The 26,729-nt window shown below is 46.4% G+C and overlaps 1 protein-coding gene and 1 pseudogene across 2 annotated transcripts; both read left to right on the forward strand.

Annotated features, from left to right (window-relative positions):
* The first annotated feature begins 1,361 nt into the window (after positions 1 to 1,361).
* LOC117849451 (aldo-keto reductase family 4 member C10-like) lies at positions 1,362 to 11,769 on the forward strand (annotated as a pseudogene).
* Positions 11,770 to 13,241: 1,472 nt separating this feature from the next.
* Positions 13,242 to 24,969, forward strand: LOC117849449 (aldo-keto reductase family 4 member C10). 2 transcript variants are annotated; one of them, XM_034731012.2, is made up of 7 exons: positions 13,242 to 13,720; positions 14,218 to 14,268; positions 14,817 to 14,893; positions 15,008 to 15,095; positions 15,526 to 15,798; positions 15,883 to 16,134; positions 16,341 to 16,652. In XM_034731012.2, exons 1-7 carry the CDS (start codon positions 13,610 to 13,612, stop codon positions 16,422 to 16,424), a joined length of 936 nt encoding a protein of 311 aa, XP_034586903.1. In that variant the 5' UTR covers positions 13,242 to 13,609; the 3' UTR covers positions 16,425 to 16,652. The 2 variants fall into 2 exon arrangements, with proteins under 2 accessions (XP_034586903.1, XP_072148848.1); XM_072292747.1 differs by lacking the exons at positions 13,242 to 13,720; positions 14,218 to 14,268; positions 14,817 to 14,893; positions 15,008 to 15,095; positions 15,526 to 15,798 and adding an exon at positions 16,973 to 24,969 and having other exon boundaries at positions 16,083 to 16,134; positions 16,341 to 16,424.
* Positions 24,970 to 26,729: the final 1,760 nt, after the last annotated feature.

Below are 26,729 nucleotides of genomic sequence, written 5' to 3' on the forward strand. Positions count from 1 at the left end.
GGAGTGATCAACTTGAACACACAAAATGAAGCTCTTCTCCTCAAATTTCTGCATAAATTCTTCAACAAAATAGACATTCCATGGGTTAACCTAGTTTGGGACAATTACTATGCCAACGGAAAATTGCCAGGACAACAGAATAAAAGCTCCTTTTGGTGGAGGGATATAGTTAAATTGCTGGATAAATTCAAGGGCTTAGCCTCCGTAGTGGTTGGTGATGGCTCCTCTATGCTCTTTTGGACAGACAATTGGAATGCTCATCTACCTTCTCAAGATTTCCCACATTTGTTTTCCCATGCTCAAAATAAGCTGATCATGTTTAAAGAGGTCAAGGATAGTACAACTCTCTCACAAATCTTTTATTTACCACTATCTGAAGAGGCACATCAACAACTCCTGGTCATGCAGAATATTGTTAATAGCACATGGTTTCAGGACGACAGAGACTCCTGGACATACATATAGGGATCTCCCCTTTTCTCGGTTTCAAAGACATATAAAGCTCTTAGATGTTCCTGACAGATACATCCAATTTATAGATGGCTTTGAGCATCCAAATGTTAAAAGAAACATAAGGTTTTCTTCTGGCTTTTACTCATAGACAGGTTGAGCACCAAGGATGTCCTTGGCAGGAAGACTATGATACTGGATTCATATACCTGTGAGCTTTGTATTTTACAGAAGAGAGAGATAATGGCTCACCTATTCTTAAGATGCAATTTTGCTAAAGTATGCTGGGCCTCCATTGAAATCATCGTCAGCATGGCAGCCACTAAGTATCCTAAATTCCATCAGGAGAAGGCTCAACGTCCCTTTCTTTATGGAAATCATCGTACTCATGACTCGGGCTATTTGGACAGTAAGAAATGATTGGATCTTTAACAACATTGATCCCTCAGTGAGCTCATGCTGCAGATTCTTCAAAGAGGAATTCAAGACGGTTGCCCTTCTTCGAGTGAAGGAAACCAACAAAAATTCTATGCTTCATTGGCTTCAAGCTGTGTAGCTTTTAATTCCAGCTAACTCGGCTGGACAACGTCTGTCTTTTTCTTTTCCATGCTTCTTCTTTTTTGACTTTGTAACCTGTTTGTCACTTCTTTCTAATAAATCACAGTAGGGGCTCCACCCCTCTTGTTTACCTTCAAAAACAAAGATCTAGCTGGGCGGGCACATACAACGTCCAACTCGATCGAGCATCTGCAACCTCTTCCTAGTTTTCTTAATTTACTGCTCACACTCCTTATCGCTATGTGAGTGTTTTAAACTTTTGCTGAAGGCGTCTTCAAATCCATCCAAGCTTCAGGCCTGGAGCGTCGCGTGGCATACATGCTTCGACGCGGCCATGCATAATAGGTTAACAGACACTGTCCGTTCTGCTCACATTGCACGAGTACTGACTGAGCGATCCTCTGCCTAGCCTAACCGCGATCTTTCTCCCCGTCTTCTTGGCCATTCTCTTCAACCTCGCACGGTTTCCTACCTGGGGATCGTAGCCATGACTGCATCCGTCCTCCTCAACACCGGCGCGTTGATCCCGTCGGTCGGCCTCGGCACATGGCAGATGGCACGCCGAGCCAGGGCTCGTCGCCGACACCATCTGCGCTGCTGTTAAGGTCTATTCGTTACCGCTTCTTTTAATTTGCCCTAGCGTTGCAAGAACGGCAGCGTAAAACTTCACGGGATTGTTTGGTGCAGGCTGGTTATCAGCATATCGACTGCGCTCCATCCTACGGCAATGAGAAAGAGGTAAGCAGATGGATGCTGAGTACATTAAAAAGGTAGGCCTTCAATTCTCTGATGTCTCCGTTTCCAGGTCGGATTGGCTCTGAAGAAGTTGTTTCATGATGGGGTCGTTAAGCGTGAAGATCTGTTCATCACATCCAAGCTGTAGTTAGGCTTTACCATCCATTCCCAACCTTTGTTGCAGTCCTGTGTGGATCGGACGAGAACATAATGTAGCCTGAACTTTTTTTGTTATCACTGGTTGGTTGTTTGGAACATTCTGAATTTTTCTTCAGGTACAGTAACAATGCACCTTAGTATGTGCCAGAGGCAATCCAAATTACTCTTGATGACCTGCAACTGGAGTACCTAGATCTATACCTTGTAAGTTACTCAAGAATTGCTTGCCCCATGATGCTTTGTAGAGTACTGTTCCATTAACTCATACGCTAATTACCTGAGCACACTATGAACTGATCGATGCTCTGGAAGTCTACAACGTGCCACCTGATTCTGTTCTTGACGATGACCTCCCACACTTCGCAGATCCATGGCCAGATCCATCTCAGGAAAGGATCCGCGCCGAGCCCCGAGAACTCCCTCCCGTGCGTATAGATTTCCATTTGGCCCGCGGCCCGTGGGCCAGCCCACGGCACGACATTTTGGCCCGATACAGGCACGGCGGCCTTGCAGGCTGGGCCTGGGCCGCTGCCTCAGCTCGTGGGCTGGCCCAGCACGGCCTGGCCCATTTGGCCCGTGGGCCAGCAACAGTCGGATGGCCTGTTTAGGCCTGCCTCGGCCCGGCCAACTGTGGCGGAACCGCCCAACTTAAACTGGTTTAAATGCGCCTAATTGCTGCCGATGCAGCAATTATCCGAAACGCACTTAAAACAGTATAAGTCCGGTCGTCCGTCGAGTGTCCCTAGGACTGCTCGAAAGATCCATGTTGTGTTTCATAGCCATACATCAGGATCGCTTCCACGATGGGATAGCATCAACAAACATTACATTTTTACAGACATATCCAAGGTACGATATATTACAACCATAGTTTGAAACAAACTTAATAGTGCAGGTTAGCGTGGTTCTAAGAATTTAAAACATGAACCAGTCCGGAAGAAAGATAAACATCTAAGTTTTATTCTAGAGTATCATGAGACTCATAAGATACCCTAGATCTTCGGAGCTTCCTCTTCGGTGGGTCCATGCTGGGTTTCTGAAAACAACAACAAAGGATCCCCTGAGTACAAAGTACTCAGCAAGTCTGACCCGTCTAACCAATATAATAGCTTTTCTGGAACTGTATGAAAGTTGTTTAGTGTACTGGCTGACTCACTTTTTGCCGAAAGAGCTTACTAAACGTGAAACCTTAATTTTATCTTTTACTTCGATTGAGTTATTACCTAACCAGTCTAGATGATGAAAAAGAAATACCTTTGCAAACAGTAGGAATTAAGTCATATAACAAATCAATTTGGAAAGATATTGCATTCATAAGATTACACTACGATGCTCAACAGTGATCAAGTGCATTCATAACCGAGAATTGCGGCGATCCGGATCATAATACATCCTGCAGGAGAGTACCCTGATCACCAGCTATATACGACTGTACAGGTCGTACGTAACGACTTTTCGATTAGCAAATCCAATGATTTGGAATAAGACTACCCGGACCCAGGGACGCACCCCCACATGGGACCCCACGTCTGGCCCGATCACCATGTGAGTTTCAGGCTACGCCCCTGCCAATCTCCAGCACGTCAAGCGCGGGTACGAAGTATTCCCGATCAGAGAGTTTACTAACCTACTGGGCTTTACTGGTCCCATACCCAGTAAGTGATCAGATGTCTTTCACTTGATCAAAGGTTAAGACAACGAATCGGGCCTTAACCAGATTAACTAGCAGACAGAACTACATCTCTAGCTTCTGTCCGCTTTTCAATTTCCAAGTCATCTTCCCATAAATAACATGTATAACTCAAAAGTTTTCCTTAAGGTTGGTAAACCAAGCATTTAAGCAACTAAGCAATTCTAGACTTGGGTTATCTACTAAAGGTTTGAACAAGTGGCAAAGATGTCCTTAAAACAAGGTGTGATCATGCATAAGAATGGGTTTCAAGCAACTCCTAGACTTAGTGCATACATATAGCAAATAACCGATAATTGGACACATGAAATAATAATTCCAAAATAGATAGGTATAAATGCACCGGGGCTTGCCTGGGATCAACAAAGGTTAGTTCTTCGGAAAACTTCTTTATTAACAGAGGCACTTCACATTTCGCGAACGCTGTCCATCTCCAGCTGAATTCCATGAATTCCACTTCAGGAGTTGTGACATCTACGATTCAGTATATGCAAGAGTTAGAGATGCAAACTTTTGAATACAAGACTATACAACTTTCCTTCATGATAAAGTTGCAAGCCAACAAGGACTATACAATTTATCATGATAAAGTTGCAAGCCAACATACAAAAACCTCAAAGATTAGCCCACAATTTATTTTCTTATCTATCCTTACTTACGGCCTTTCTTTTATTTTTAGAAAAGATTATAATTATTTTCTAACTTGAAAACCTAATTTCCTATGAGTTAAGAATAATTTGTGATTAAGAAAATGTTATTCCATATTTTATATATTTTATAAAGATTAAGTATTTATTTAATTACCTTAAAGGAAGGCATTAAATAAATACCCAAATTTTTATTATTTTCTAGGGTGTAAAAATTTTAATGCATAAAAGAAAATAAAACAAGCCTAACAAAATTGGTTTCACTAATTTTGGACACTCCTAGAAATTTCTGTGATTTAAATGGTGTAAACCGGATTTAATCTATTTATCTAATAAAAGAAAAACCTAAGGTTTATTCAAAACCCCGGCTAAAACTTTTCTTACCCAGCCTTCTTCTACCCACCATCACTTCCACCTAGGGCCCGCAACTGGTCTCTTTACAGGCAAAACGGCCCACCCGGCCTCCTACTCTCCTCCCCTCTTCTTACTGACAAGCGGGGCCCACGGCTGGTACCTCTCCTTGGGCCGAAAAGTGGCCCGTCGGTTCTTAACCTGCGACGTGTGGGCCTCTTTGCGGCAGGCCCTTTTGGGCCGGCTCTCCCTTCTTTCCTCTTTCTTAACCCCGGCCGGCCCACCTTTCTTTCTTTTCTCCCTCCGATGCTCAGCCTGCTAATCCGGCCCATGGCCTCTCTTTCACCCGCCGGCCCACCTGCTTCCTTTTTCCTTTTACACCACACGGGCAAGCTGGGCCGGCGCTTTCCTTGGCCCAAGACGGACGGCTGGCCCTCTTCTTTTCCTTCCCCCCCTCCTTGCGGCTGACGGGCGGGCCCCCTCGGTCAGGGGCTTCTTCTTCCCCTGGCCAAGAACAGAGGCGCACGCCGACAGGGAAAGAACAGGGCGGCCCAGCCGACGGCGGCTCTCCGGCGGCTTGAGCGGGACGGGGTGGCGGCGCCCAGGCCAGGCGCACCCGCGCCCAGCCGCAGCTCGCCGGGAGGCGGTCCGAGTTGGCCCCTCCACGGGCGGCTGTGGCTCGGCCAACTGTTGGCCATGGCGGCGCACGGAGGCGGCGCAAACGGCTCCCACGACTCCCCCCCTCAGCTCCCACACTCTCGCAGGACGCCCCTAGACCCGCCAACTTGAAAGAAATAGCCGGTTCAGAAGCTCACCTTGTGGATTGGGTGACGGCGGCCGGTGGATGGAAACGGCGGCGATTACTAACTTGCCGACGGGGAGATGAACTTCGGTTGGGTTGAGGGCGTCATAGCGGGGCTATGGAAGCTGCTAACGGGTGAAACGTGAGGGGAGACGACGGCGCGGTTGAGTTGGCCGGCGGCGGCGCTGGTTGCTCAAGCTCGGCTCCCGGCGGTAAAACAAAAAGGGGGCGGTTAACTGGATGAGGGCGAGACGATAGCGATGCAATTTTTACCGCGCATGACATCCAGCTTGGCTCGTGGTAGGCGGCGTGGCGCGAACGTGGCCGTCACGCTGGCCGGCATGCGCGAGAGCCGGCGGCAGCACGGCACTGTCTGTCGCCTCTGTTCCTGCTGTTCTTCTTTCTTCCTTCCAAACCGACATGTTCATACCTCATTTGCTCAAAATGTTCTATCTCAACTCGTAGAACTCCTTTAAGTAAACTTGTAGAGTAGTTCAAGTACTCCATTTGATAGATTGACCTCCAACCGAATTAAGCACCCTAGGATCGAGATTTTGGAGCTCCAAGTCCCTGTCAACATTTCCTGTTAACTGAACCTCCACGATTCAGTTTCGACAGTCCTCAAATGTGGTCATTTACCCTCCTTTGGACCCAATTTCAGTGGCCCAAATTTATGCCATATAGTCCAACCACTCACCATTTGTGTTCTACAACTAATAAGGATTCCATTTTGCATAAGAAACCATATAACTTTTACACTAAATTTTTCTGAATGTGGCTCCAAACATTGCTAACCAATGCTGTTTTCCAGACTTCGAATTATTTCAGCAAGGAGCCCGAAATCTGCTCATTTGCTGACTTTTGGCTCCAATTTGAATTCAAACCTTCCACTTTCTCTGGACAACAACAATTCAGTTACCTTCTCCATAGTCCATATTTCACTAATGTCCCAAAACATCTGCTCGCTTGTAAGGAAATTTCTCCAGAAATTGGTTCTAAAGTCAGGTACTCAGCATCATTTTCAGACTTAGAAATTTCTCGCGTCTTCTCGGCTGAAATCAGCTCAACCTGCCATCTTTGGACTTCAGTATAAATGTGAATTCTCTACTTTCTCTAGCCCACAACATCTTACTCGACTTGTCTAAAGACCATATTTCATTACTGTTCAGAAACGTTTACCCCCTTACATGAAAATTTATGCAGAAACCCGTTTCGAAGTTGGGTACTCGTTATGATTTTCAGATTCGCATATTTTCGGACGGAAAATAGTAACTTTGTTAATTCCTTCTTTGATTGTATTTCCGAGAAGTCTAGGACTTGAATTAGATCCCAAGCTTCACCCTTCTGAGTTCTAAATACTCTCGAGTCCCTATTTCATATCTTAGCCAAATCTATCCAAAAATTTGAAGCTCCAATTTGCAAATTTGCTCAAATTTGACTTCGGCTCCAATTACCTTCCTCTAATCCAACTTCACCATTAACTTCTTAATGTTATTCTTAAGCTATCATTAACACGGGGTGTTACACCAACGTTGTATAAAACGCCGGCGCCCGATCGCCCCCGGCCGAAACCCTACCCCGCGCGCGCTCCGCTCCCGCATCGAGCCGCCTCTCGCCCTCTCCAGCGCTCCCCCCGCTCCCTCCCGGCTCCTCTCCTCCTCCCCTAGATCCTCCGCTGTCCTTGCCCACCGCCGGCTCGCTGGTGGCCCCTCCGCCTCCCTTCCCCCGTAACTGCTCCTCCACTCTCAGATCCGGCATCCTCGCCCACCGCCGCTTGCCGGTGGCCCCTCCACCTCCCTCCCCCCGTAACTGCTCCTCCACTCTCAGATCCGGCGTCCTCGCCCACCACCGGCTTGCTGGTGGCCCCTCCACCTCCCTACCCCTGTAACTACTCCTCCACTCTCAGATCCGGCGTCCTCGCCCGCCGCCGGCTTGCCGGTGGCCCCTCCGCGGCTCCGCCTCCCTACCCCTGTAACTGCTCCTCCCCTTTCAGATCCGGCGTCCTCGCCTGCCGCCAGCTCGCCGGTCACCCATCCGCCTCCCTCCCCGTAACCCCGCTTCTCCCCTAGCCCCTCCGACCCTCCACCTCCCTCGATTCCTCACCTCCTCCCCCCGACCCTCGCAGATCCGCCTCACTCCCTGGTTCCCCACCGTTGCGGTTCATCTTCTCCGGCTCCAGGCTCCGGCTGCGCAGGTAAACAACCTCCTCTTGTTCCTCTTCTTCTTTCGACCCCTCGCAGATCCGCCTCCCTCACTTTTCTCCTCTTGTAGGTCTCCTAAAGGGGCCGCGCGTCGTTGAGGAACTGAGCTGTCGAGGCGACGATGTCAATGGTGGAGTGCTCGAGGGTGTGTTCCCTGTTCCGGGTGTGCTCTTCATTTGAGGTCTTAGGATGGACGACGACTATCCAACCAGCCTCAATGATGAGTTGCGGTTGAAGGGGGAGACCGGAGATGATGATTCTGATTTGGAGACGGATCGGCGGGCGCTGCTCAGTGGTGCCGTCCCCGATGCTCAGCCAGGTAGTGGAGATTCTCCACCACCTGCTGCTGCTGGCTCTTGGCTCTGGTGCTGGTCCGGGCTCAGAAAGTACGGGCAGCAAGAGGACTTGTTCTTGCACCTCTAAGGTGTGGGACGACTTTGAGCCACTGTACGAGGCAAGGAATAACAAGAGGGTAAGAACTGGTGCTAAGTGCCTACATTGCAAGAAAGTTTATTCTGGTAAGTCTGCTAGTGGTACTGGACACTTGCATAGGCACCTTCCAAAGTGCCCAGTCTTGCTAGGTTCTTCACGTATGGCTCAATCCCAACTCAAGTACAATCCTAATGGCTCTCTCCATATGTGGGAGTACAATCCTGATGTTGCTCGTATCCAGTTGTGCGGTTGATTGCTAGACTAGACCTTCCTTTATGCTTTGGTGAGTCTGATGCATTTGAGGAGTATATTAATATTGCTCATAATCCTAGATTCAGTTGTGTGTCTAGGCAAACCATCACCAAAGATTTTGTTACGTATTTTGATGAGCGTCGTACTAAACTTGTGGCTTCTTTACAATCTGTTTCCTCTGTTGCTCTTACATCTGACATATGGTCTGGTAATGCTAAGGAAGATTACCTTAATGTGGTTGCTCATTATGTGAATGCTGATTGGCAACTAGAGAAGAGGATCTTAGGCCTTCGTTTAATTGATGTTTCTCATAATGCTGATAATATTGCTGAGCGCATTACATTTGTTGCTACTGATTATGGTTTAAATGATAAGATATTTTCTATAACACTGGATAATGCATCGGCAAACACTGCCGCCATTGGTAAGCTTCATCCTTCACTGACTGGTTACATGGGTAAACTATTTTTTCATCAGCGTTGTGCTTGTCACATTATTAATCTTATTGTTAAGGCTGGCCTTGATGTTTTCAAGCCTATGCTTAGTTCATTTAGAACTGCAATTTCATTCCTAAATTGTTCTAACCAACGTATTGCGGCATACAAGTCATATTGCATTGTTGTAGGTGTCCTCCCTCGTAAGTTTGCTTTGGACATGGATATTAGATGGAATTCAACTTATCTCATGTTAAAGCATCTATTGCCCCATAAGACCACATTCCATCAGTTCATAACCACTCAATATGGTTTAGTTGAAGGTCAAACAATTCTGACAAAATTACATTGGTATATTGCTGAAAAGATTCTGATATTTCTTGAACAATTCTATGATTCTACTGTTATTCTGTCTGGTGTTTATTATCCTACTGCTCCATTAATCTTGCATCATATTCTTGAGATAGCTGGGCACCTTAATTTCTATGCTAATGATGCTGATCCGAAACATGTTGTTGCACCCATGAAGTCTAAGTTCTTAGATTAGTGGTCTGATATACCTATGTTTTATGCCTTTGCTTTTATATTGGATCCTAGAGCTAAGATTACTGGTTTTAGCAATGTGCTTCAGCTGATGTCTCAGCTAACTGATAAGGATTATTCTAGTTACTTAACTGATGTAAGAGCTGAATTGTCTACAATCTTTGGCAAATATGAAGCTAAGTATGGTTCTGTGAGGATGCAGAGGGCCACTCAGCCAGGCCCTGCAGGTAAGAACAAGACTACTTGGGGGTAAGATCTTTGGTTCCCAGGGTGCTTCATCTACTTATTCTGCTGCTAGCCTTGGTGCTGGCCTGGGTTCTACTTCTGTTTCCTCCTCCCAGTCTAGGAGACAATCTGCTAGTGCTTTGTTGCAAGCTGCTCAAACAGGTGCCTCTCTTACTGCTGCTTCTGAACTGTCTGCCTACCTAGACAGTGACACTATCAACCAATATGATGATGACTTCAACATATTGACCTGGTGGCATGAGCATAAGTTATCATATCCTGTTCTATCTATCTTAGCTAGGGATGTTATGACTGTGCCTGTCTCTACTATATCTTCAGAATCTGCATTTAGTACCACTGGCAGGATCATTGAGGAGCGGCGACATCGTCTGACCCCTGAGATGGTGGAGATCTTGGCTTTGATCAAGGATTGGGAGCAAGGAGATTCAAGACTGCAGCATACCGTCGACGATACCGAACTTGAAGAGTCATTTGAGAATTTGTATCTTGATGAGTAAGATTTCTAATCTCATTTACTTCTCCTGCAGCATACTTGTTAGTTGTTACTTGAAGATCTCTGATCCTCCTATCATTTTTTGCAGAAGCTAGATGCCTGCTGCCCTGTTGGTGCTCTGTCAGTGTTCAGGAGCAAGTTAGAACTCAGAAGTCTCATGCTGTTGTGTTTGTGTAGGTCTTGTGACTTGTGAGTTGTCAGTTGAGTTGTGAACTTGTGTGATTGTGTCTGAACAATGAACTTTGCTGAGCTGGCTGTACTCTTTTTTCCTTTGTAGGGTTTTCTCACGAGGTGTGAGTTTTTACCTACAAAGGTTTTTAATGAGGCAGCAATACAAATATCTCAAAATAATATTTAAATTTGTTTGTGTTATTGTGATTGTGAATCTGTGTGAATCTTTGTGAATATGTTGAACCTGTGAATCTGTGAATATGTTGAAACTAAGTTTTGAATTTGGCTTTGAAACTGTGAAAATGTCTTAGTGTGATGAATTTGATTCTGGTGAGGGGTTTTTAATAAAACGTGTCACGGGCTGGCACGGGCACGGTGAGGCTGTTAAGGCCCGTCGGGCCAGCGGGCCGGCACGGCCTGCATAAGAAGGCAGCAGGCCGGACCTGGGCCGCTTCTTCGGCACGCGGGCCGGCCCGGCCTGGCACGACAGTTGTGCGGGCCTAAACAGGCCGGGCCTATTCGTGCCCGTGCTAGGCCGGGCTGGGCCGGGCCGCCCGTTTGGCTATCTATAGCCGTGCGACATCCCCGCGACGTGGGCGGCGATGGAGACACTGCACGAGGCCGGCAGGGCGCGCGCCGTCGGCGTCAGCAACTTCTCCTGCAGGAAGCTGGAGGCCCTGCTCGCCGCCGCGCGCGTGCCCCCGGCCGTCAACCAGGTCGAGTGCCACCCGGGCTGGCGGCAGGCCGGGCTCCGTGAGCTGTGCCGCTCCGCCGGCGTCCACGTCTCGGTAAAGCATCGCCACGCGCTGCCATACTGCCGTTTGTTCCGTCGTCTTGGTTCGCGGTCGCGTTCTCGCACATCCTTTGTTGCTGAAACTTGAACGTTGCTGCAGGCGTACTCGCCGCTGGGTTCGCCGACGGCAGCCAGCGTCGATGCGCCCACCGTTCTCGGCCACCCTGTCGTGACATCCGTTGCCGGCAGGCTGCAGAGGACCCCTGCACAGGTGGCACTGCGCTGGGTCCTTCAGATGGGTCAGAGCGTGCTCCCGAAGAGCACTGACGAAGCAAGGATCAAGGAGAACCTCGACATCTTTGGCTGGTCCATTCCTGAAGATGTGATGGCCGAGTTTTCTCAAATCGAACAGGCATGTTCTCAACAGTGCAGTTTTCTCTGCATCCTTGCGCTTGATGTTCTTGCTTGTTCGATCTTGTCGGATCTTGCTGTTTCGATGTGTATTTACAATAACCATGTGGCGTGTCGCACCATATTGATTTGTTTCCGTGGCTACGCGTCTTTCAGGTTAAGCTGCTCAGAGCGGAGTTTGGAGTGAACCCGGTGAATGGTTACGAGACGCTGGAGGATCTGTGGGATGGTGAAATTTGAACCTAAAGTGGTAGTTTGGTTTGCACTCTTGAGTGAAAGCACAGCATCACCATGTGTGCAAAAAACAAATGTCCCCGGTTACATTTGCTTGATCCTAAATCCAGCATAAAAAAATCCTCTTCAACTACTAAGAACAAGTGCACATTTTAGCTGAAAAAGAAATTGAAATACTACGATCTGGCCTAGCTGCTCGAGTTCTGAGATATGCTGAGAATCTGCTAGCCGGATAAGTTGAGAGTTTGGAAACTCTAATTATTTGAGTTGATTATTTGTTCTGAGTGTAAAATGACATGTATGTGGCTGATGATAGCGCATTTAATTCATGTGTACGAGCAGAAGATGATTTTAACAATATTTTTGAAGTTTGTAAAACACAAATTTTGATAAAATAATTAGTAATGCATTACTAGCTAAGACAATCAGTGTAGTGTTTTACGCCACTTCAATCAATCCCTATCAGTTCGAAAAAAAAAAGGACATTAGAGATGGGTACATCAATGAATCACATCACTGATAGCGTCTTCCATGCATCTGCAAGAGTACGCAAGAACTCGTTGAACCATTTGCTCGAACACACACAGAGCAAGCAAGCACACAAATCAAAGAGAAAAGGGAGAGGTCGAGCTCCTCCCGCGTGACGGCGTGAGGCAACAGGCGGGACCAGGAGCGGGAGGTGGGAGCGCAGGGGTCGAGGCCAGGGAGGAGGCGGGCGGAAGGGGAGCACGCGCATCTAGGCCCGAGCCGATGCACAGCAGCTCGCCAGGACCTTCCAGCCGCCGCTCTCCTCTGCTGCCTGCTCGCACCGCTGGGCCGCCGTGGCTGCCCGCTGCGCCGCTCCGCCTGCAGCCACGCCGGTCCACCACGACGGCCTCCATCCTCGGACGGCGCCGGATCTGTGGTCGGAGGAGGCACCTGAGTTTGGAGAAGGCGGCAGCCTGGGAGGCGGCGGCACTGAGTGGCTCCAAACGATGCACGAGAGGAAGGGGAACGGGAGGGGCAGAGGGTATCGGTGGAAAACGATTGGGACCTTCTGGTTTTGGTTGGTTCCCTTTTTCCAACTTTGACACTATATAAAAAGAAGATTCCTCATCATATCAAATTTGCGGTATATGCATGGAGTACTAAATATAGACGAAATCAAAAACTAATTGTACAGTTTTGTTGTACTTTGCGAGATGAATCTTTTGAGCCTAATTAGTCAATGTTTGAACAATAATTCACAAATACAAACGAAATGTTACAATTGCGCATTTATGACAAAATATAAACTTTGTCACTCTCAATTTGGAAACTAAACAAGGTCTGGATCGTACCACAGGTGCCAGCCGCGTTTTGGCACCGCCCGAGGATGGAGGGCCTCGCGGTAAGGCCTGGATTAATCTCGTACCACAGGTGCCAGCCGCGTTTTGGCACCGCCCGAGGATGGAGGGCCTCGCGGTGAGGGAGGCTTCTCGCGGGATGCTACCGCGGCGCGTTCGGCGAGATTTCTCGCGGTCCGCTGCCGCACCGCGTGGTGGCCTCATGGTCGCTGTCTGGTCCCGTTGAGGGCCATTCGGCCACGGGGGTTACACTTACACACTGAACTGCATCCCCCTTTCCTCCTCGGCGGAGCTCTGCGCCATCCGCGTCGAGCCCGCGCCTCCAGCGACTCCGGCTCGCCCAGGTGACCAGACCCTCTGCCTGCGCCGCCGTCGCCGCCGAACCCACGAGTGGATGCCGGGATTCTGGCCAACCACCCTAGCAACGTCGCCTTGCTGTCAGTATCATTTGTCAGGCAAAGCAGGCTCCTATCATACGATTCCGGTCCTGTTTTGCCTGTTCGCTTGGCTGATAAGCTGAAGCGAGTGGGCCCGCACTGCCAGCGACGCAAGAAAAGATTTCGAGTTCCCACTAGAGGACGGAAGTAGATGTTCCTCCACTCCACTATCCGTGATGCGGTGACCTACTGCTGTGAGCCTGCCACATATGTAAGTAGTAGCTGGAGAAGCTCTGCTTCTTTGATAGCCTTTCTCTGCTTTCCTCTCCGATCTTGCTCGGGTTTCCCCGAGACTCCGAGCAAAGATGGCCGCATCCTTCGTTCTCAACACCGGCGCGACGATCCCATCGGTTGGTCTTGGCGTATGGCAAATAAAGCCTGAAGCTGTCGGCGACGCCATCTATGCTGCTGTCAAGGTCTTTTCTGATTGCTCCGATCCCCTCCTGATTTCCCTTTCATACAGGAAAAAAAATCGGTCCTGATTGGTTCTTGTTGCTTTTCAAAAGCTTGCTGGCGACTCCATGTGTTGAGCCTGAATTGCCGGTTCTCTTCATCAGGATACTGGGATAGGATCTGACTGTTTTGTCTTGGGCCTGTAATGAGGTCTATGACATAATAGACTTATGCTCAAATTGGAAATTTCTATTGATGCAGTAACCTCAGCTAACCGAACTAGTTACATCCACTACAAAGGCACCGGCAAAGTCCAAAATATCTTGCTCTTGAAGTGTTTGTATGGTCCATGGGATCATAATGTTTATTCAAACATAGAAGAACGTGGCAGAATTATAATCTGATGTTAAGTCTTTACTTTTCAAAAAAAAAGAAGTGTTCTTAAGTCCTGGATATATCATCAAATTGTTTGCATCTTCTTCTATCCCACTCTAAAGTTGTTGTTCGTTTTCCAACACAGGCTGGGTATCGGCACATCGATTGCGCTGCAGCATACAGCAATGAAAAGGAGGTAAGTAGTAATTACTTGCACCCAGTTTCCCATCACATAATTTTCTGTTCCATGTCCACACCGCTATTTCTTTATTCTAACTGATTAGGTGTACTGGTTGGTGCTCCTGGGAAATATATTTATTGACTTCATTTAGTTTATGACATAATCATATGATCATTTCAACTCACATGAATATGACACAATGCATCCTATTAGGACTAAGGAGTATATCATAGCTTTAATTTTGGCTTGTGTTTTTCTACATCACGTAGAATGTTTCTTTTAAGGAAATTCGATTCATTTCTTTTTCAAAACAATATCAAGAGAAGAATCATATCCAGATATACCGATAGTAAGTCCATTCTCTTATTTCACAATCAGTAAAAAGTGATAAGATAACAAAAAGGGGCGTAAGGGTAGCACAACAATGAAACAGTGAAAGAATAAGTTGACGTTGGAAGACAAACCTTCCGCAGTTTCCCTTCCGTTTGATTTTATTTCATTTGAAATTTGAAAACATGTTATGTAATTTCGCTGAGTGAATTTAAAACTATTCCCTTTCATAGGTGGGCTTGGCCTTGAAAAAATTATTTGAGGATGGTGTGGTTAAGCGTGAAGATATGTTTATCACCTCTAAGCTGTGGTTAGTCTCCATTTCTGGAGCTCAGTTGTAACAACATGTGGATTAGAAGCTTCTGGATCTTACATTTCACTATTTCAGAGTAAAACTGTCAAATAAACTATCTGAACTTTGCAGGTCCGCTTATCATGCACCTGAAGATGTGCCAGAAGCAATTGGTACCACACTTCAAGATTTGCAGCTTGACTACTTGGACTTGTACCTTGTAATTCTTATGCTTGATAGTCTATCCAGTTAATAGCCCGCATCACTGTTCATGTGGTTAATTGAGTGCTAAAAGTTCAATTTATTGTCCAAGTAAACAATTGGATTCATTCACTTCTGCGTCTATCTAAAATTTGTGCTAATGAGGCACGGTAGCCATTAGTTGCATACCAAAAAACAAGTATTGGCAGTAGGGCTATCAAAATGAAAGTCACTATGTTTCCCATAAAATAGTCGCTATTTTATTTCCAGATAGATTAGTTGAATTTAAATGATTATGTTTCCATCTGACCAAGCTCTCCAGCACATAAGAGTATGATGAAGGTTGAAGAATTCCAAGATACCATCAATTAAACTGAGTAAATGAATTTGCAAGCATGTGTCTGCCATTTGTTTCATGGCTTAATTGCTCAAATTATCTTATTTTGCAGATTCATGGTCCATTCCGTATCAAGAAAGGAACTACGATGGGCCCTGAAAATCTTATCCCTACTGATATCCCTGCTACATGGGGAGCAATGGAGGAGCTATACCACTCTGGCAAAGCTCGTGCGATCGGTGTGAGTAATTTTTCATGTAAGAAGCTGGAGGACTTGTTTGCCGTTGCATGTGTGCCTCCAGCAGTCAACCAGGTTGAGTGCCATCCGGTTTGGCAGCAAGACAAGCTCCGTAAGCTTTGCCAGTCGAAGGGTGTCCATCTTTCTGTAAGATTGACGTAACATAGCCAAATATGCCTACATTTTGTTTTCAGTTGTCATTGATCAGATTTCTTACTTTTGTTGTCAAAGGCCTTTTTGCCCTTAGGTTCACCTGGATCACCTGGGGTCAATGGCCCAAGCGTCCTAAATGACCCCATTGTGGTCTCTGTTGCTGAGAAGTTGCAGAAAACACCTGCCCAGGTCGTTCTACGCTGGGGAATTCAAATGGGCCACAGTGTACTCCCCAAAAGCACCAATGAAGCAAGGATTAAGGAGAATATCAACATATTTGACTGGTCTATTCCTGAAGATTTGATGGCGAAGTTCTCTGAAATCAAACAGGCATGCCCTAACGCAGCCTTTCTCTGCTAGTTGCATTTCATTGGCTTCTTGTGTATGTTTGTTGCAATGGTTCATGTAGCAGAACAATATGCATATTTGCAATCTAACGCATCAGTCTTTTCTTGTACAAATGCAATGAGCGAATGCTTCATGTACTACTTTCATTTTGCCCATCTAATATTCGTTCCGGCTATTGTAACATGCAGGTTAGGCTCCTGAGAGCCGAGTTTGCGGTTCACCCACGGAGCGGATGCAATACATTGGAGGATCTTTGGGATGGCGAGATATAGGTGAGGGAATTATTCTTATATGCAGATGGCAAATGCTTTGCTTGGACTGGGGAGAATGAACTTATATGCAGATGGCAAACTGGGAATTATTCTTACATGCCTCCGTTAGGAGAAAGAACTTGTGAATACTTGCCCTATGCTGCTCTTCTAGACGCTTGTGTTTCATTGTATCCGTAGATGACTGTTCGAACTCCCTGACCAGATAAAGTACATGGCATGTTCAACTTATCTTTATGTCAAGGAAGATGCTAGAGTATGTTAAACCGTCCAATATCAAAATAAAGGCTTCCAGTAGTACAAAAATGACAATTTTTCAATGTAAAACTGGTCAAATTTCGGAAGCAGCTTTTACCAAAATTTCAAAATGGACACTATTCAACTGTGCGGTTTTGCATGCCCTAAAGAATCAATTGTTTAACTTCAACAAGCCTGAAGCAGATATGTATATATTTGTCTTAGTCTTACATCTCAAGTTTGACAACATTTTTTTTTACCGAAGTCACTAGGGGAAGCCTTGACCTACTTTTTTTTATATTTTTTTATTCCAGATCCATTTAATTCGCTCCCACACAGAATTGAACCAGGCTCAGGCTAAAGGGTCTTTCGCCAAGTTTGATTACTTTGACAAATAAAATTCTGAAATAGGTAAACCAAACCAACAGCCACCTCCAACTAAAGAATTAACATTACGAATAAGTCAAATTTTGACCACTCAACTATCGTGCGGATTTGGTTTCAACCATTGAACACCAAAATCAGAAATCTTTGACCATTCAACTATCAAAACCGTTTACATTTCGCCATTTGGTGGTTTTGATGGGTGATTTTACTGTTTACATTTCGCCATTTGGGGATTTTGATGGGTGGTTTTGATAACGTGGCTGACACATGGTTGTGGGCCCAACATGTTAGCTCCTTTTCCTCTTCTCTCTCCTCTTTCTCCTTTTCCTTCCCCCTCTCTCCTCTCTCCTACCCGTCGCCGCCGCTAGAGCGCCTGCCTGCAAGCTGTGCGACCACAGCCTCCGCCTCTGCCCACCCTCGAGCTGTCACCGAAGGCCACCGCCTCCGTCCACCCGCGCCCGCGTACCCCCGCTGGCCCTACCTCCAGGCCCCGGAGGCGTAGCTACTGCACCTCGGATCCCTTTACAGCAGCGGATGAGCTTGGGCTTCGATTGGTGCGGGCGAGACAGGGATGGAGCGGTCTATCATGTGAGGGGTGTGGATGAGACCTCGACCTTGTCGAGCCGCCGCAGCTGCCAGGCATGCAATGCCAACGGGGAAGAGCTGCATTGCAATGATGAAGGAGATCCCAGGCCGCTCTCCGAAGTTGGGCGGCGGTGGCGGGGGCGAGCGCCTCCAGTGCCGTGCCACCGCGGGGGCCGCCACGCGAGTGGGGGAGGGGAGGCTGGAGGGTCGGTGTCGTACATATATCTATAGCCCACTAAAAGGTTTGGACAGTCCTAAATATGGGGCTGGACACCAAGATGCATCTGACATGGAGACTATGGCGTAGGACGGCGTAGTCTACATGGAAAGAAAGAAACTAGTTGAGGATTAGGAAAAATACTCGTAGAAATAAGAGTAGAACTCCTCTAGTCGTATCCGACTAGTATTCTTATAATCAACCGATCTGTAACCCTGCCCCCAGCAATATAAAGTGAGGCAAGGACCCCCTCCAAGGCAATTCAATCCAACCAACACACATGATGTAGGGTATTATGCTATTCAGCGGTCTGAACCTGTCTAATTCTTGTGCGTTTACCTTCGAGTTCCTGATCTTGATGAGCCCCACTAACCAAAACACTACCTCGGGCACCCCCCGGTAGGTTGTCGGGTTTAAACACTGAGAGCTGGCGCGCTAGGTAGGGGGTCTCGCCGAGAATCCACTGGCGAACTAGATGGCACAAGTCATCATCAAGCCAATCGTCGTGTTTGAAGCAGGCGTGACGTTCGTCTTCAGCTCCTGGGTTTATCTTGTAGACGGTGCTAGAAATTTCCACCGCCATATTGTACCGACCTCGGAGAAGAAGAAGCAGACCTAAAGCTCCAGAACCAAGCTCTGGAGGATCTCGTCGAGAATTTTGGAGAAATTTCAACTTCTAACTTAGTCAGGGGCTGGGAGGAAGAGTCCGAGTTCAACTCGACTTCTTCCACCAGTTGTGTTGACTTTCACGAGCCGACACATAAGCCGTCGTGCGAGTCGGACTATCACCCAAGTCGATTCCCATTCGGACTCCGCAACATGACCACCAGTTATCAGGTTGCCCTGTCTAAACTACAATCCGATACGGATACAATCGAGGACCTCGACTACTACTCGGACCCAGACGAAGAGACTCCTTTATCAGGTCCGCAGCAGGGCTTGGTAATCACATCAACTTTCCAAGGCAGATTTGTCTACTGACCCAACATGAAGCCACCCACTCTTGCTAAAAACAACGATTCACGCCTTATCACCTACCTCGACACTCTCCCGTACCAGGAGGGACCTGCTCTGTCACCCATCTACGAGGAAGGTGACACCACGGAGGTCATCACTTCAAGCTTGGGATGCTATTCTCCAGAGCGAGAACTCTTCACTGTCATTATTGGATAAGAGGACGAAGAAGAAGAGCAACGGGACAGAAACCCGCGACATGAGCGTCACCCAGTTGACATCTCACAGGATGAACTCACTGCCAACGTTGTCGGAGAAGAGACCGAAGCTCAAAGAACTCGACGACGAGCAAGAAACACCGAAAGAACAGAGCGCCACCACCGCCGCCTTGAAGCAGACCTACCAATCCAAAATCTGGACAATGCCTTTGAAGCAGTTCAAACGCATCACCATCGTACTCCCCTAGCTACCGTCGTGTCCATTGATCTCATCACCCGTACGATGCCTCAGAACAAGTACATAAGACAGTTGACTCAATTGGCGGAACTCACGTACAAACAACTTGATCAACAGAACCTGATACAGTCATTCCAACGTTCCCCATCCTAGCGTAGTCAACATGGCAACAACCATAGAGGCCCTCCGTCCAGACCAAGTCAACTCAGAGGCACCAGAGCAAGCCAAGCTGGAGCTGAAGGTAGTCAGGTAGGACCTTCGGGAGGCCGTGGCCACCATGGGGCTAACCCAGAACCCGAACGCCCAGCAGAAGATCTCCGCAATAAGATCAATGCCAGCTATGACGCCCATACCATCATCGACGGACGGCGCCGCGAGCATGAGCAAGAAGTATAACACCCAGGAGATGATGATTACGGGTTCCCCGCCTTCTCAAGACGTGTGCGGAGGACAACTCTACCCAAAAAGTTCAAACCTCCGGGTGTCACCAAGTATGATGGTAAGCAGGATCCAGTCCAATGGCTCCGGTGCTACTCGTTGTCACTACAAGCAGCTGGGGGAAATGATGACACCAAAGTTATCTACTTCCCCATCTACATGGAGGCGGCGCCACTCACGTCACTCGAATCGTTGGACAAGAACTCCATCGACTCATGGAAGGACCTTAAGGTAGCGTTCACCAACAACTATGCAGGGGTAATGCAGCGTTCTGACAACATGATTGACTTGTCTCAAGCAAAGCAACTAGATCCTGAGGAGCTACTTACGTCGCTTCTTCGACAAGAAGGCTACAATCGTGGACATCACGGAGCACGACATTATTGACTGCTTCCAGAACGGCCTCCACGATCGCCGGATGTTCCAGGACTTCGGTAGAAGATGTCTCGCTGATGTCAAATCTCTTAAGATCATGATACAGGCGTGGGCAGATGAAGAAGACAGGGAGATCGAAATGTTCGAATCCAATCGCAACAAGGGCCAGCACAACAACAATCATAACAATGGCCAATGCAATGACAAGAACTGCAATGATCGCCCTAACAATGACAACCGAAATAACTACTCGGGAGGTCACAACCGCAAGCGCAAGCTAGACAATATTGTCGGGGCAATTTTGCAGTCATCGAAGAAAGGTGGCGGCAAGAATCAAGACAGGCCCTCGTTCAACGAGCTCTTGAAGAAACAGTGTCCATGGCATCCATACCATAAGCACTCTGCAATAGATTGTTTCAGCTTACACAGAGTGATGAAAGACCTCCCAGAGCCATCTGACATCAAAGACAAAGGCAAAGTCAAGGAAGACAAAGACGATGGTGACAATGGTAAGTTACAGAACCCATCCAACACCATCAACTTCATCTTCGGTGGAACCCCGGGTACTGCTACTAAGCAGTCCCAGAAACTTACTCTTCGAGAGCTAATGTTCATTGAACCTGCGACGCCAATGTTCCTCAAATGGCCCGAGGTGCCAATTACCTTCTCCAGGAAGGACCAATGGAGTAGTTTCTCAGACCCAGGATGGTATCCTCTCGTCATGGATCCACTTGTTGCTGGCTCCAGACTTACTAAAATACTCATCAATGGTGGTAGCGGTCTCAATGTACTGTTCGCCAAGACTCTGAAGAAGATGAGCCTCGACATCACCGATATGCTCACCCCAACGAACTCTTTGTTCTATGGGATCATCCCGGGCAACGCGGCTGTACCCGTCGGACAGGTGGTTTTGACAGTTACCTTTGGGACCACAGAACACTACCGAACATAATACATCCGGTTCGAGGTAGTGAATTTCGAAACATCGTACCACACCATCCTCGAAAGATCTGCATTGGCCAAATTCATAGTCATCCCGCACTACGTGTACCTAGTACTCAAAATGCTAGGACCCAAGGGAGTACTCTCCCTACGTGGAGACTTGAAGAGGAAGTAAGACTGCGACACAGAAGTTATGGAGCTAACTACCAAATTCGATGATGCAAGTCTTCGCCGCATCCAAGAAGTTGTCCCCATTAGAACTCAAGATTCCAGAAAAGAAGTCGGGAGCCACCAAGGTCAAGCCTATGAGTGAAGTAGACATCAAAGCTATAGACCTTGAGACTGGTGATAGCTCCAAAACAACCCTGATCGACACAGGACTGGATCCTAAATAGGAAAGCTCGCTCGTCAGCTTCCTCCTGGCCAACCAAGACATCTTTGCGTGGAAACCAGCAGACATACCGGGGGTACCCAGGGAGTTGATCGAGCACTCACTCAACGTGAATCCAAAAGCTACATCAAAAAGGCAATGCCTACGACGATTTGCCCAAGACAGAAGGGAAGCCATCAAGATAGAGCTAGCCAAACTACTCATGGCAGGCTTCCTAAAAGAAGTCTATCATCCAGAGTGGCTCGCCAATCTCGTCCTGGTGCGAAATAAAAAACAACAATGAGTGGAGGATGTATGTCAACTACACAGACCTCAACAAATACTGTCCAAAGAATCCTTTCGGGCTTCCTAGGATCGATCAAGTCATCGACTCCACAGCTGGATGCGCCCTCCTTTGTTTCCTCGATTGCTACTCGGGGTATCACCAGATAGCTCTCAAAGAGGAAGATCAGATCAAGGCTGCGTTCATCACCCCATATGAAGTTTTTTGCTACACAACAATGTCTTTTGGATTGAAGAACGCAGGCGCTACTTATCAATGGGCAATCCAGAAGTGCTTCAAGAAGCAGCTACACCGCAACATGAAGGCGTACGTGGATGACTTGGTCATAAACACCAAAAATCCCGATAATCTGATTGCGGATCTAGAAGAAACTTTCGCAAGTTTGCGAGAGTTCCAGTAGAAGCTCAACCCGACAAAGTGCGTCTTCGGCATACCCTCTGGAAAACTACTTGGGTTCATCATTAGTCACCGAGGTATTAAAACTAACCCCGAGAAGATCTCCGCCATCACCGACATGCATGCCCCATCATGCATCAAGGACGTTCAGAAGCTGACTGGATGCATGGTGGCCCTTAACATATTCATCTCAAGGCTTGGAGAACGAGGCTTACCCTTCTTCAAACTACTCAATTAGCAAGGTAAGTTTCAATGGACTGAGGAGGCAGATCAAGCCCTACAGCAATTAAAGGACTTCCTATCAAAGCCACTGATCCTCACGGCGCCAAACTCAAATGAAGACTTGCTGTTGTACATCGTTACGACTACCAACGTCGTCAGCACAACAATCGTGGTCAAAAGACCAGAACCAGGCCTTGTATACAAAGTACAGAGGCCCGTTTACTTCATCAGCGAGGTGTTGTCAGATTCCAAGGCCAGATACCTGCCAGTCTAGAAATTGCTATGCGCAATACTGCTCACCTCGCAAAAGCTACGACACTACTTCCAGGAGCAGAACATCTCCATCATCACAGTAACAATGGCACGGATAAAGCGATTTCGGTTTAAAGGAGATCCGATATTTTGGGACATCTAATTGGTAGTTACCTCTATTTCAGGAAGAGATAAGATTTCCTTTCCGAATTGGTCACGTTGACCAGAGGTTGACCCTTATACCCACCAAACTAGTTGCAAAAGGCTCGAGGGCTGTGTGCCACATGTCCATCGACAAATAAGTTTTTTCTCTGAGTTTTAAGGGGAAGGTGATGCAAATTACAGATTGACCCTCAGCCTATATTCTTCGATTCAACCTAAGGCTCGGGGGCTACTCCATATAGAATGCAACTTTCATCGCACTTTCATATCAAATTCAAGGTTGAAAGATAGAAGACTAAAGTTAAATGAGGCTTGAGCATATTCTAGTTGTATGACAGTTTTCGGGTACCTTTGAAGATTCAACCAGACGAAGTACTCGAAGAGCACAAAAACTAGTCGGTGAAGTCTACAAAAGTACTCGGAACTGCTACATTGGACTAAAAAGTACTCGGGGGCTTATCGTACATGCATCTATGGGTCCACCAGAAGGTTTGGACTGTCCTAAATATAGGGTTAGATACCGAGATGCATCTGACATGGAGACTATGGTGTAGGACGGCGTAGTCTACATGGAAAAAAAGAAACTAGTCGAGGATTAGGAAAAGTACTCGTAGAAATAAGAGTAGAACTCCTCTAGTCATATCCGACTAGTATTCTTGTAACCAACCGACCTGTAACCCTACCCCAGCAATATAAGGTGAGGCAGAGACCCCCTCCAAGGCAATTCAATCCAACCAACACACATGACATAGGGTATTACGCTATTCAGCGGTCCGAACCTGTCTAATTCGTGTGTCTGCGTTTACCTTCGAGTTTCTGATCTCGACGAGCCCCACTAACCAAAACACTACCTCGGGCACCCCCTCGGTAGGTTGCTAGGTTTAAACACCGACAGTCGGAGGCCACGCTTCCGAGCCGCGCCGGGTCCTACTTCCGCCCCGCTAGCCTCACACTGCGGGGGCACCAACAGCCATGGCCGGCTCCGCCAAGATCCGACGCCCCCAACCTCGGGCTGCCGCGGGTGCCGGCGGACTCTCCCCGCCATCGCCCAGCGCCACGCCGTCGTGCTGCTCCAACGGCCTACGCCGCCGCCAACAACGCTGCACCACATCAGTCGTATGCCATGGGAGGAGAGGGAGAGACGCCGGTAGAGGGGAAGAGGAGAGGGAAGAGAGAGAAGGGGAGGAATGGGAAGAAGATAATTCCGACAAGTGGGCCCTACCACCACGTGGCGTCCACGTCAGCCTAACCACCCACCAAAATCGCTCGATGGACAAATATGAATGGTTTTGAGAGTTGGGTGACCAAAGATTTCTAATTTTGCGGTTCGATGGTCAAAATCAAACCGAAGCGATAGTTGGATGGTCAAAATGGACTTCTTCCTAAACAATATAAATGGAACTATTTTTTATACGAGTTTTAAAGGCTGCATATTAGAATGGATTGCAACAGATGGGAACATGGGAAAGAGAGATACACGAGCACCAAAGAGTAGAGCATAAAAGGATCAAACAAATAAAGTAAAAGCATTCTTAAGTTTGTTCTTTGTTGTGAATTCTTTGGGGGACTTGATTCCTTATTTAGGATGTCCTAAAAAAACTGTCTTCACTTTTGGTTTGTACTCCAAAATAACCTTCATGGTCACAAAATCAGAAGTTCTAGCAAGTAGACGGCATTCTTGATCAAAGATTCAAAGGCCCGAAGTTGAGTGTTCTTCGGGACTTTGGAAAGTTTGGTAGACACAACAACAGACGACATGAAAATTTGGAAGGGTGATTTCCCACAGGTAACCAAAAAGGAATTAGATGCATACGTTACTGGAAGACTTAGCTCTTGTTTCACTCAAGGTGCCACAGAAACCATGTTTGTTCAGTTCTGACATTTTTTCCAGTTGAACCTACAAATTTATCCTTTTTGGCCTTCTTAAGAGAAGCACCTTGCTTTCCGCCTGCATTTTCTTTTCTGCGGCAAAACATAATGATATAACTCTTACGACTAAGAACACTAGTGAAAGTGAACTGAAAACACCACCAAAATTCTTATGACCAAGAACACAGGTATGCACAGTGGAAATAAGCAGTGAGGATTTGCTATTTGGTAACAACTACAGCCTACAGACAATGTGGTGGGGGGCACATTCTCAGACTGTCAGTTACACGTGAGCAAAGGAAGGTCGATATTTCAATGGCCAACAGCATAGAACACATGATTGTAGGAAGGTACTGATATTAAAAAAAGAGTTCTTGTCTTATTATCTTCTGCGTCAGCATCCTTACTTTCAGCTTCAATTTACAGATTCTGCTAGTGCCTTCTCCGCTTGCTCTTTGACAGAATCTTCAAGCAACTATAAAACATAATTTTATATTAATTTCAAACGGGGATCAGATCATATTGAACAGAATATATTAACTTGGCTGGAAACACATCAAATACAAACTGTTTACTCTGCAATGTAGACCAATAGAACTCAATTGGAAAACACGCCCTTTACTGTACTTCCTTCTGATTTATCTGTTTTGCTAAGTCATTGATAGTTCCAAATCAGAGCAACAGCATCCGCATCATCACAGACTAATGGGGGCTGCCCAAAAGATACTGCAAATGTTGCACGGGAAGTGGTAAAGACGATTCTTTTTTAGGGAAGTACAGCAGGAGAGACCCCTGATGTAATATGGTACAGAAGATTCTCAGAAGTGACAAATGAACAATCACAATATACATCGGTAATATTAATTTCAACAGATCTGGGAATCGTACTAAAGAAGTTTGCTATTGATTAATCCAAGAACAAGAGCTTGTGGTTTCTGGAGATATTGGAGAAGCAATTCATATGAATACTGCAATTGCAAATAAGGTAAAAAATTTAGTTGGTGAAGCTGAATTTTCTTTTCCACATAGAAACATCAAAGTTCCCAAGAAATCATGCAATGGCTATCATGAAAAACAGAAAAATAAAGAATAGTTGCATGCAGCAATACAAATCGTGATAGCTTCAGCTCAGAACTCTGAACTTGTTATTGCTTATAAAATCATAACATGGATCAGCTATAGCACCCAATATAATAATCATAGCATGAAACCTGTTAACTATCTTACTATCTCCAACAAATACAAACTGAAATAGCACTTACATTTTCATGAAATGTCCATAAGATAAAGGAACAGGAGGAAGAACAGAAACAAACCCTAAGGGCTAAGGTGCCCGTTCCCCCCTGTCTAAACACTTAACAGTATGTAGGTTGAACTTGAAAATCTAAGGTATATGATAAAGCATTATATGCAATTTATATGTGTTGATCAATATTTTATCTCCATGAATCTAAGTGAAAGAGCATGATGAGCTAACAAGCCTAATTGAAAAGGATATATTACAAGCAATGAGGAATTGGTGATGTAGTTACCTTGCATAATTTAATTTAAAATTTTATATTAAGGAGAGAGGATACCTTCCAGCTTCTGGATATCCTTTGAATGCATCACTTCATGATCTGCTCGAAACATTGGATAGCCATCTTGAATCTTGACCAATGTGCCAACTCGTTAGTATCATGTATAAGCAATTCAAATGCATTTTATATAAAAAAATCTATAGCCAAAAAACATTCCAGTTTACAAATATACAAATCAGTAACTGTTAGAGAGTAAGAACAGTTGATAGTTAATGTAATAATGTCATTGATGTGGGATCCTAAAGCCATTAATTCTGACGATGAAATCAGCTGAAGCAACAATACCATTACCAAAGTTATGCAAGTCCATCAAAGTATGACAAAAATTAAAAAAAAAGTTATAACGGATGAAACAATCAGGCAGAATATGCATAGCATGAACTGTGAGGTAAATATACATGCTTGAGAGTTGAGAAGGAGGAAAGGCCGCATCTATTGATCAAAGAACAAGTGGCAACAAGATCAATATCCAAAACCATCACAACTATATAGCAAATGTATGATTATCCTATATTGCAGCACCAGGCCAAGACTGCCCAATCCATGTCTCTGTATACAGCTA

This window comes from Setaria viridis, chromosome 3 (assembly GCF_005286985.2).
Source record: "Setaria viridis chromosome 3, Setaria_viridis_v4.0, whole genome shotgun sequence".
Taxonomy (NCBI): domain Eukaryota; kingdom Viridiplantae; phylum Streptophyta; class Magnoliopsida; order Poales; family Poaceae; genus Setaria; species Setaria viridis.